Source organism: Anabas testudineus, chromosome 6 (genome assembly GCF_900324465.2).
Source record: "Anabas testudineus chromosome 6, fAnaTes1.2, whole genome shotgun sequence".
Classification (NCBI taxonomy): domain Eukaryota; kingdom Metazoa; phylum Chordata; class Actinopteri; order Anabantiformes; family Anabantidae; genus Anabas; species Anabas testudineus.
Window position 1 is genome coordinate 18,205,988 of NC_046615.1, and position 12,196 is coordinate 18,218,183.

The 12,196-nt window shown below is 40.3% G+C and overlaps 1 protein-coding gene across 3 annotated transcripts in view; it reads left to right on the top strand.

The window, feature by feature from the left end:
• The window catches only part of LOC113166398 (transcriptional enhancer factor TEF-3), a 31,850-nt gene that overhangs the window by 12,862 nt on the left and 6,792 nt on the right, over nucleotides 1–12,196 (top strand). For 2 of the 3 annotated variants that reach the window (XM_026366506.1, XM_026366508.1), the window contains 7 exons: nucleotides 5,129–5,193; nucleotides 6,131–6,202; nucleotides 8,451–8,585; nucleotides 9,075–9,118; nucleotides 9,315–9,376; nucleotides 9,569–9,699; nucleotides 10,172–10,345. In XM_026366506.1, the coding sequence (XP_026222291.1) occupies nucleotides 5,129–5,193; nucleotides 6,131–6,202; nucleotides 8,451–8,585; nucleotides 9,075–9,118; nucleotides 9,315–9,376; nucleotides 9,569–9,699; nucleotides 10,172–10,345 (683 nt within the window). The remainder of the gene's footprint in view (nucleotides 1–5,128; nucleotides 5,194–6,130; nucleotides 6,203–8,450; nucleotides 8,586–9,074; nucleotides 9,119–9,314; nucleotides 9,377–9,568; nucleotides 9,700–10,171; nucleotides 10,346–12,196) is intronic. The other variant, XM_026366507.1, reaches the window with a different exon arrangement.

Genomic DNA, 12,196 nt, shown 5'->3' on the forward strand with positions numbered 1-12,196 from the left:
CAACTCACAGAAAATTGAGTTGATAAGGGAGAGGGCGACTGGCAATAGCTCTTAATTCTACTGATCCTTTATTTAGACTTAATGTCCTTATAATATCTAAATATATAATATATAAAAAACTGTTTTGTTTACATAGTGTAGATAGAGTGCTGATTTCTTGTTTCTACCGTAGAAGCTCATTTAGAGCTTGACTCAGTGCACAGAATAAAATATAGACATAGACAAGCTTCACTAATTTATGGTGACACTAGCAGGGGAATTAAATTGAATTGGAAGTGTACCAATTTAACACTGTCTCTACATTTTCTACTATTTGTACCAAATCAAATAATCAGAAAAAAAAAACTATATAAAAAAAACTTAAAGAATATTTCTCTTTTGTTTGTTACCTAATTATCAAAATAATGATGATGTTTTTTGTAAAGTTTTGGTTCAGGTAATAAAAAAAAAAACTTTAAATTGAATTGTACAGAAATCACAATTTGCGGCCTGAATCATTATCGTACATACAGATTTAGCTATACAAACATTAGCATCATAAAGTTAAAACAATAAAACAAATTTGTGTTTTTGCCACAGCCTTAATCATAGCTGCACATTTAGAAAGAATTGAAGATGGCACAATATATTGCTTTTGCGATTGAACCTTGATTGTGGTGATTAAAGTCTGGTTTTAAACGGTGTGCAGACCAAGCAGAAGAAGCAGGAGTGGTACGGATCAGTCAGTATAGAGGAACCTCAGGAATGCACTGGGCCGAGAGCGAGACACTGAGAAAGAGCGAGAGAGAGTTCAGACCAAGCCAGGACAGTGATGACCACAGCCCCACTGACAGATTTATGATCAACCAAGCCCATGGGACTTAAGAAGAGTCACTCCTTCACTAACCCTGCCCATCTTTCCATGACCTCTACTAACAGGCCAAGGGAGGAAAAGTCAGTCTGGTGAAACAGTATTTTAGGATAATCTCTGCTGCAAGATTAAGAACTTTAGTATGTCAATGCTATGTTTTAGGTGTTATAAGCATTTCTATGACATTTTATAGTATTTTAAGCAACCTAACCTTGAGAATGTGTCTTTCCAACTGTTTAGGCCCCGAGATATGTTAGTGTTGCAGCGCAGCGATTGGCCACTGGTACAGATGTGCAGTCAGGTTGCTTCAGCTTTACTATATCCAGTTCATCCTATGTGTGCTTCTAACTTACATTTGGCCTCATATTGTTGTATTATGATGACATTATTCAAGTGACTCTTGAGAATATTGTGAAATGTGGGGAAGCCTGTTATTCTGTAATTACAGTTGTGACGGGAGAGGCAGCTGTTCAGTTAAAGCTACACAAAGTTGCTTTCAGAGCAGCCCTACACATATGCTTTTGAGTCTGTTTAGGTTCAGAAATATCAAAATGACAAAACTAAGATAACTCCTGGCAACAAGGAAACAACAAAACTATTAAACAATAAACTGTAAAATTCAAAAACTTCAAACCAAAGTGTACCAGCCACAGAATAATTCAGAATAATTTTTAAGTTACACAATCCAGAAGTAGGCCCTGACGTTTGGACTCGACTTTGCTTCTGCTGCAGTTGGTCACTTTTTGTGCCCTTAAGAAGTTTTTCCAGAATCAAATTTCCCCCAGACCTGTCTGTGACTGCGGGCAGTGTGATAAACAACATCAAACTGTGAACCAGTGGATGATGGTATAATGTTCCTACTGACTTTCCTACAGCCTTGGCAGGCGCAAGTTCTCTGTCTGTGCTACCCCCATTGGATATCATGATCTCATCGCAGTGTGACTGAGTCCCCTCTCTGATCTCATGGGTGTGTTGGAGGGTATTTTTGATGGGCCCTTCCCCAAGCACTCACACTAGGAGTGGCAGGGCATCTGATATGAGAACATGAAGCAAACTCTCTTTGACAGCCCATTAATGAAGCTGTTTATTATTTGCAATACATGTCTGGCTAATTTTGTAGGAGGATACCATCATATTGATAAAACAGTTTGCCCTTTCCAGTGTTGGTGGTAGAATATCTTTTCAATTCATCTTTTCCTCAAGTTTTACATCTAAACTCACAAAAAGAATAGTTTTAGATGAGGAGCCTGATATTTGTCTTGCTGTTAACATGGCACAAGTTTGCAACTTAGGCCCAGTAGAGTGTGGCAAATCTATTTTGCATAATTTCAGAAGTCTGGCTTCCAAACAGTGTGTTTTTTAAATTCATAAAACTATTTTTTTCATGTGGAGAAACATGCTCACACATCTGTGCCTGCTACTGTGAAAGTGGTTAAGTTAGATAGACAATGTACATCTGTACACTGAGAGAAGCTTCCAGAAGTGAAGAACTTAGTGCTGTAATACGAGGAACTCGATACAGGCAACTTAATGTTCATTTAAGGTCAAGTGCTGTGAGGAGTGTGACAAAGCTCTCTGTACGTCTTTTCAAGAGTTTGATTGCAAGGAAATGTGGAACTCTTTCTTAATCCCTGGGGAATTAAAGAAATATGCATTTAGGGGCTCAAACAATCGGCCAGCGAGTGCACCTCTAGATAAACATTAAACGGTTGAGGAGTTTCAGCCCTGAAAGGAAAATAAGATTGAGGAGGAATGAATGCCGCGGCTGGGGCTGACGTGTGTGTGTGAGTGTGTGTGTCAGTTTATGTCTATATCTACGTGTGCAACTGTGTGTGTAAACTGAAGTAGACGGCGTACGGGAGAGGGCTTTAGTTCACAAAAGCCTCACACAAAAGGCGTTCTGCAGCTGGGGAATATGTGTGTGAATGTGTGTGGATTTCAGGAGCCTGTAACTTTACAAGGACTCATATCCACCACTTTTTCCTATTTGGTTATCTAAACCCACACTGATTCATTTGTTGGTTCAGAGACAGTATCACTCTTGTTTATTTTTTTATTTGTAGTACTAATACTAGTTTTGAAGCTTCTATTTTTTATTTAAGTTGTTTTTTTACCTGTCAAATATAACAATGCTTCAAAAGCTGTTGGTCAAATCATCTGATTTGCACTAACATACACTAAAATATAAAACTCTGCTGTCACAATTACTTAGTGTACAGTAACCTTTACTATTTATTATTATATATTTATTATATACAAAGTATTCTATCTTTATGTTATTGTTGAAACCCAAAATACACATGTACACATGTCACTTTATTTCCTTAACACCAACATTTTAAGTTGTTAATATTATAAAACCACACATGCTGTCACACAGTATTAAGTGGAAACCTGCTGTATGTCTGACCAAAGCCTGGAGTGCTGAGTTCACATGAACCAGGAAGAAACCGCGTCTTACATTCCGCGCAAAATCTGATCACTTTTATTGGCTGACAAAATTTCTGATGGGGGTTCAGCTGGGTTTCACGTTTCCTTCTTCCACCATTTGGAGCCATCTGATTGGCCCATTTGCAGAAGGTTGTGAGGTCTGACCCATGCGTCACTATGCGGGTGAAAGTCTGATGGGTTTGGAGCAGGTTATGTGTTGTGACTGATCTTGTGTTAATTCACAAGGAGATGTGGTGCCAAGGGAAAAAATCACCGTGTTCAAGAGGTGGTGCAAAGTCTAACAGACCTTTGTATGGCTGTGTGAGGGTCGGTGTAAGAGTGTAAGAGATCTCCTTTAAGTGCAGGAGTTGAGTGATTCACTCTGGGGCTGGTCTTGAGTGTGTATTTATCATATTTTGTCTGAGTCCCTTTTTATCAGTACGTCTTTGTAAATGTGACCTCTACTATTTCTCATTTTTATCTATTAATTAAATAATTGATCAATTATCTAATTATTTCTGCTCTGTGTGTACAACAATGTGTGTATTTCAGAGTCTTGCATTGGATTAACTTGCATGGTGGCAGTAATATATAGCTCCTGTAGCCACATTTTGATATTTGTTAAAACTACATTCAAGATTCAAGATTCAAAAAACTTTATTAATCCCAGGGGGAAATGGCTTTGCCTCATTACAGTTGTTCTCAACACAGACAGAAAGAAAGGGAACCACAACCAGGAGAGATCCAACACCATCATAAATACACAAAAACATCAATACAGGAAACTCAATATATGTACAGAATATGTAAAATAGATTAATGAAAATGGGTCAATATTTATAGTCTGTTATTGTTATCAATTTTAGCCTTTAAACTACTATTAGTTTTGCGGTAGAAGGTGAAAGAAGCCACATGACCGTTGCCCTCCACTGTAGCTGGAGATTCTTGAATCAGGGGGAACAAGTCTAAGATTTACTGCAGGCGCAAAGGCATATTCCATAAACATTGACACACACACCAGCTGCTTGGCAGCCTCTCCAGACTGGGCCCCCTTTGGTCAGCGGACTGTGTCGTGTCTGTCCTGAGTCCGGTCCGAGGATCGCATGGCTGCAGCCTCCACCTGCTATGCCAATGTGACCTGTCTGTCAGCAGTGGCAGCACACAGACACACACTCACTGTAGAGAAATGAGCTCAGTGTACACTCAGGGGGCCAGCCTGAGACTGATGCAAGCTCTTACACAAACAGATGTATATACTTAGTGATATACTTACACTTGCAGTTTTCAGCGTTGACACACTTGACAGCCTTGATTTTTGTTGTGGGAACGTGCGTGCACACTCATCTATACATTCAAGCATGCAAACACTTTGTGCCCACACAGAAATATGTAAAGCTGTAAATTTAGCTCATTATACAGTGACTTCAATGACTACATCACACAACTATTTGTATAAATATGTGCACAGAAGTATGCAATGTGTATACTTGTCTCATGCTTTCTGGTTAGGCCAGTCATGCAGAGCCGGCTTACTGGCGACGAGTTAATGGTTAGCCTCGGTAAACATTTTAATTCTTTCACCCCAAGAACATGCTTCTCATCAACCCCCTCTACTTCCCTCTACATTATAGTCAAGATGAAGGTTTTGTGTTTTCATACTGTGTTTTTTGTCAATGTCCTGAAAGAAAGAAATCTTAAAAGTAAACCTACTTTTCAAGATAGATAAATTTCATTGTCAAATTAATTTGAATGATGCTAAGTCTGAAGGTGGTTGACATGTGGCTGAAAATGTCCAGTGGGTGTATTTAACTTTGTCAAACAAAACTGATTTTTTCTGGCATTTTGCAGGAAGGAATGAATTGATTGCACGGTACATCAAACTTCGCACAGGGAAGACGCGGACCAGGAAGCAGGTCAGTGCCATTTGAAGCAGCTCCTATTTTTAAACTCATCCAGAAAGTCCTCTCTTGCTGAGTGACACCCCAACTCCACGGCACCCTCTCCCCCGACCCATCTCGCCCCCGTGCTTGGAAAGCTGGAGATGACGATTGATTTAGGGCTCAGGCCCAATGCACGGATGCTGTTAGATCAAGTGTCAGTGTTATTTCTTCACCACCTCATGGATCTGGTGCTTGTTAGAAGGGGAAAGAAGCTAGGGAACATGGGGATCTGAATGGGAGACTGAGATGGGATGGACGAGGGATTTGGAACTTTATCTGCACAATGGCATTTGATATGGAAGGACTGATGTATGAGCAGTGATGGATGTGAAGAGAAGGGTCCCTGCTAAGTCATCTGGCTGAGTCAGTGTGGGAATGAAAAGAGGAGAGGAGCAGGGGGCAGTGAATAGTCAGAGATGGATGATGGGACAGGTTTGAGGGATTCAGCTGCTGGTTCAACAGCAAACAAAGCTGCTGTACTTCACTTCTGTTGTGCTTTGTCTATGATAAGCCCTCATGGAGCACAGAAGCTTAACATATAGTCATGCTCTTTCAGTGTATACACCTATCACTTCTCTGCATGTTCACTGGGAGTTGATAAAAGGCAGGGAACACCACCCACAGGTTGCCGCATTGACAAATTTTTGGCCAGTTTATAGTTGCCACATCACCTGCATGTCTGGGAAATGTAGAAGGAAACAGGAGCATCAGGAGGTTATCATATCCCGACATATAGTAGGTTGAAAACATACAAACATAGGTCAAGCCCAGGTTGTTCTTGCTGTGAAGCAACAGTGCTGAACACAAAGCCACCACTGTGAGCCATTTCCAGCTAAAACTAAGTGAAACTCAGCTTAGCTGGAAATGGCTCACAGTAATCCAGTGTTTAAGTCTATGTTGTCTGTGTCAGGTGTCCAGTCACATCCAGGTTCTCGCCCGACGGAAGGCCAGAGAGATCCAGGTGAAGCTGAAGGTACGCTACGTGAGTCAACTTCTGTCTGTTCTTTTATATTTAATAAATGCATTTCATAATGAATGAAGTAGTCGAATCAATAATTAAAGATCAACATCTTACTGCACATATATTATTATATACGTATTTTATATATCAATCTACTGGTTTTTAGATCCTGGTGCCTGCATTTAGATGAGTCGTTATCATGAGTTTAATTAGGTTGAGCAGTAGCAGATAGAAATAGGCTGAAAACATTATTACCCTATATTATTTCCTCTTACAATTAAGTTTTGTATTTTGTTAAATGTGTTTCAACATCCCTTCCCCATGTCATATATTCATGTTCTATTAGCATAAAGGCACAAACAATTGGCTATTTTAATCGCACTATCTACTGTAATTGATTCTAGTTTTAAATGGGATGCTGAGACATTTTGATGAAATGTGAACATATTTCTGGGAGCCTGAGGCTTACTGTGCACCATTATGAACAAGATGAACCAAACGCAATTGTCAGGTAACAAATTAATCCCTGCATTATTCCTTCCAGGTATTACATACCTCAATAAAAGTTTTCCTGTGTGGTACGAAGAGAGCTCACACATCTCTGTCGCCCCCAGTACTTTCTCAGTTTACATTTCTCATCCACATGCACTCATATACTCGCACTCACACAAGCAACAGGGCTCTCCCTCAGCTTGGACAGTAGCCATGAGAGTTAAGCTGGCAGGGTCTAGCACTGGTCACAGGGTTGGTCCCTGTGACAGGCCTTTTTAAATGCGTCTTTGGTGTAACTGAGATCCCAACCACATGTACCCCCATATTTCAGCTATGCTCTTGTGTTAGCCAGTTCTGGGAAAAAGAATGCACTGTGTGGCCTTGCCCATTAGGGCTGGGTGGCGAGTCCTTGTACTCCTCTGTGGTATGGAAACTGCTGAAGGCATGAATTCAGAGACAACAGGTGTATCACTTTACAGCACAGCATATGGAAGACAATTATCTACATATCCCATATTTGATATTGTTTCAAACTTTATCAGCATTGCATAGCAAATTTGATGCTTTTATGATCTGTATTTTAACTATAACCCTGTTGTTGTAGGGCTTTAGCTGTCGATTATCTTAGTAGTCAAGTACATACAGTATACAGTATATAGTATATGATTAGATGAGAAGTTAGATAAGAAATAACAAAACTAATACATGTCTCTTAAAATTAATAACTATTTTTTAATCATATTTTAATTGCTTAAACTGCAGACAGTAATATTATCTGTCAAAACCGAACCCATTCGGACATTTTACGTTCTGGTACTAAGAAAACATTTTCTAAAAGAAAAATACTACTATGAATAGTAATACACAAACAATAGCTTTAAGTTATGCAACTTTGAGAACTTTCAGAAATGTGATCCTAAGCACAGGTTCAACCCTTACCTTCTTCTTTCACAAAGACAAGTGAAAAAGAAGGACTCTTGAACAAGAGTCTTGAATGGCTCCAGTTTTGCAAACCTGCAAATGCAAACCTTGGTACCAGACTGAAACATTACCCACTTTTATGTCTAAATCATCAAAGTTGTAAGTTTTCGGTCTTGCAGAAGGACTTGCAGAATAACCTGTCTGAGGATACTATCCCATTCAGATGCACAGTGCACTCGTTCATGTCCATGCTGTTTGTGGAATGCAAAGTGACAGAAAGGGGAGAAAATACAGGGTGTTCAGCTTGACATAGAAGCAGAATTTGGACACTGTGAACTTCTTCTACCTTTGCAATTTTCTCTGTCTTTCTCTATTTTACAATCCACACCAAAGCATGGGACGGTAATAATCATCCATGAGAAACACAGTGGACTGTACATAAATATACGGATTAAATGAAACTGTTAGGCAAAGAACTAGCATCGAGGAGCTTAAGTAATCAGGTTATTCTAGTTTCTTGAGGAATTATTTCAGCCTTACTCTGTTGCCTGCCTTGTCTTAGAGTATAACCTCTAACTGAAGCTAGTTGTCATCACTGGATTGCCCCTGCCAAAGTAATAAACTTAACTCTTGACCCAAAGGCCCTTGATGGTAATATCAGCTTCTCTCCAGCTCTCCGGCTGGCAGAGATTCACCAATGATGCAAGCTGGCTTTAGCTATTTATTTCCCCTTTTAGGGCTCTCCTTGTGTTACCAGTGAAGTGGGGCACTGACTTAAATGGAGTCTGTGAGTGCTTCTCGCAACTTCACATAACTGTCTGTTTGTTTCACTCTTGCTCTCTGTTCCTCTCTATAGGACCAGGCTGCCAAAGACAAGGCCCTGCAGAGTATGGCCACCATGTCTTCAGCCCAGATCATCTCACCCACAGCCTTCCAGAATAAGATGGCTCTTCAGGGCCTGTCTAGGCCGGCTTATCCCACTGCCAGTGGGGTGAGTTCCTCACGAATGTCCCTTAAGTCATGTTATTCAGATTAACTTGAAAGACTCAACTGCAGACACATTTATAAAAACACACCTTTGACTTCATCCCAGAGTTTGAGTTTGATTTCTGATGAAATTATAATCTTTATTTTTTATCCTGTTTCTCTTTGTAAATTAAGTTTGCCTGAATTGCACATATTTGTTTTGCTCTACACTCACTACATCAACAACTTCTGTCTTTAAGCTGCTTTAGAATTTGTCTATTGTGGGTGAAATATTTACAGTACTTAATTTATTCCATGTGCATTAAAACATACTGTAACTGTAAATTGTGAAAGGTTGATTTTCTTTGCACAGCACCTCCCATCTACTGTATACTGTATGTAGAATAACTATAACTTAAAATTTTAGAACTGTGCCAAGAATTATTAAAATAATAGTAGTAAGTCATAATAATAATAGTAGTAATAATAGTTTCAACTCCTTCATTTTCCCCAGTTTTGGCATGGGGCTCTTCCAGGACAACCAGGTGGCCATGAGGAGTGAGTAACCTTTCTTTATACTGTAACCATCAGTAAGTTCAGCTTAAACATTTCAGTGTAACTCTGAATAAAAGTCTTCAGCTGTCAGACATTCAGCATCTATAGAGGTCACGTGGTTCAATTAGTATGTGAGATAAGGTCACCAGGCCGAGATGGTGCATAACATGCCTCTCCCTCTCTTGTCTCGTCTCACCAGCATTAAGCCCTTCTCACAGCAGAGTTACGCCATGCAAGCCTCCGGCCCAGCCCCCATAACAGGTGGGTGCTCTTTCTCCCCCCTTGTTGTGTTGACAGAAGTCTGTCATACTGGCAAAGTGATGAGACAACCCCGCTCATGATGGACAGCTTGCGCAATGCTCATAGATATAGTTGCAATATAACTGCATTTTCCAGTTGTACTTCGTCATATACAGCCACACATGTAGCACTTACTGTCCCTCTCCTGTGCAGGTTATGAAAGCACAGCAGGGCTGTCCATGTCTCCAGGTGCCCCCCCTTGGCAGGGTAGAAGTATTGCCAGCCCCAAACTCCGCATGCTGGAGTTCTCTGCCTTCCTGGAGCAACCTCAGGACCCAGAGACTGTGAGTAGGCAAAACTAGAAATCCATGACCCTGATTTTGGTTTCCACAAAAAAAGTTACAGAAAAATCTGTGTATGCATGCAGCAGATGATTAATCACCTGCAGCAAAAAAAAAAAAAAAAACAGCTAAAAAAGTTTTATACACAACACGAGTTCCCATATCCGCCTGTGTCTGTGTATATTTTCTGTATACCAGAAAATCTAGAAAATAGATGTCATGAGAAAGACTTCAAGGCTTAATTCCTTGATCTTTGTTATGAAAGTAAATTACTAAGCTAACAGAATAAACTATTAACACATCAAGAATGTACACAACAGGTTGAAAAGTGTGTGCGTTGTAGATAGCTGATGAGTAGTACCATAAATATGATGCTCTACAACAGCAGGCTCAACATGCCAGATGTCCTAGAGCCTTATTATGTACTTGAGGTTAAAGACAATTAAACTCCTGATGTGCACTTTTTTCTCGCCAGTTCAACAAGCACTTGTTTGTGCACATTGGCCAGTCCAACCCAAGCTACAGTGACGCATATTTGGAGTCGGTGGACATCAGGCAGATCTATGACAAGTTCCCGGAGAAGAAAGGAGGCCTGAAGGAGTTATTTGACAAAGGGCCACACAATGCTTTCTTTCTCGTCAAGTTCTGGGTAAAAATGTGTTTACTTTTGTTTTTTAAAAACAACATTCTGATGTTTTATAAATCACCAGAGCATTTAATCCACCACAGATCATGCAGGTGAAGTGAGAGTACACTGAATACTCCTGATAATGTTTTCTAACACCTGTTGGCTGCTAATGGCCTTGTGGTGATAACAGTGTTGAGCTTAAGCGTTGGAGTGAGATGAACATAAGTGTGATTTCAAACCTAGAATGAAGGGAAAGTCATTTCACTCATGGCTTTGTTGGTGATTTACGTGCCGGCAAAGAGGGCATTGCTGCACAGCATTTATTTGGCACGGGTGTATCTGTATATGTCTGTGATGTGTTTTTGATTGTGTGTGACAGCAGCTTTAGGGAGAGTGGCAGGCCTGATCTTTCACTAGGGGAAATGTGAGCCTAGACACCTGTTTCTGCGCTATTAGACAGGGTCCAACCCTCGTGCCCCCTCCAATATACTTATTTATAGATAAGCCTCCACAATTACACTTTAGACACACACAGAGCGAAACACACAACACCACCGACTCACACGTTGAGGGAGATGAGTGAAGCACGATGACAAAGTCAACTTACATTGCAGACAGATTGAGTAGATATGTTGGATATATTGAAAAGAGGGGGAGTAAAACATTGAGAAGACTAAACTGAGCACATGAAAAAAGTGACTGGGAGTGAGAGCGACAGAGAAACAGGGAGTATGATGGTGTAACTGGAGACGTGCACTTTGTTCTTCTCTCTGATCTGACCACTTTGCTTCACCTCAAGACCTTTGGTATTTGTTTCATGCACAACATGTACACTGTTACAAACCCCCACCTTCTTCTTTACCTTAGGGCACCTCTGTACAACACTACTAATAATGTTTAAAAACACACAGCTACTACTTAAGTTTCCAAAACGTCAAATCAGCTGAGGAAAAGACTTTTAGTGACTTTTAGTTGTGCAATATTGTTGGAATTCATTATGTTGACGATATGGATCTGTTGACTTTACAGTAGGGGCAGAGATGTGGGAGTGAATGTACATTTCCTAGGAACTCCACCCATGTCTTTGTATGAGGAATTGAAAATACAATACAGTAGATAAAGTAAAACAAAATGTAATTTCTGTCAAGCTGAGGGTCAGAACCTTAATGGATCTGGATTTTGTCTTTATGTTTCCAAACACAAAGGACTATGTGCAGCCTCTCAGAGTCATGAGAGGCTCGCGAGGCTACCCTGGGCAAGGCATCATGCATATGATTCCCACCACATCCGTTTGAATACTTTGGGGGCTGTTCCACCAATGTGAGTTGTGTGCCACAGACTATCCATAGGAATGAGCTTTTGTTACCAGAGAAATTCACAGTGGATCGTGGTTGTCCTGTTCAGGTGGTCAGTCAGATTGTCATAAACCTGGCACGCTATAACGAGAAACTGGCACTTTGTAGAAGAGAAGGCAAACAACTTCAGGTGTGGTGTAAATGCTGATAGTGGACACATACTGTAACACTGCCTCAATGAGAAATGATCACAATCACAGTCATCTCTTTATTATCATCAGAAAACTAACTGTAAATGCCGAAATCTGACTGGTCTGAGAAGTTGATCCACTTTCTAAAAAATGTGTTGTGTTGTGTTGAAGCAGGTGGTGATTTGCAAAGCAGATGTATAGCTTCAACGGCTCTGGTTTAGAGTTCAAAGACTGTGAATGTCAAGTTCAAAGGGCCTCCTGGCTATCTCATGCCACCCGATGGCTTTAAATGTATGGCATTACTCTTCTCACATGTTTGACTGCTGCATTATTTATTGTGGAGCAACAGAAGACACTGGTGATAAACTGGAAGCGTTCTTCTACAG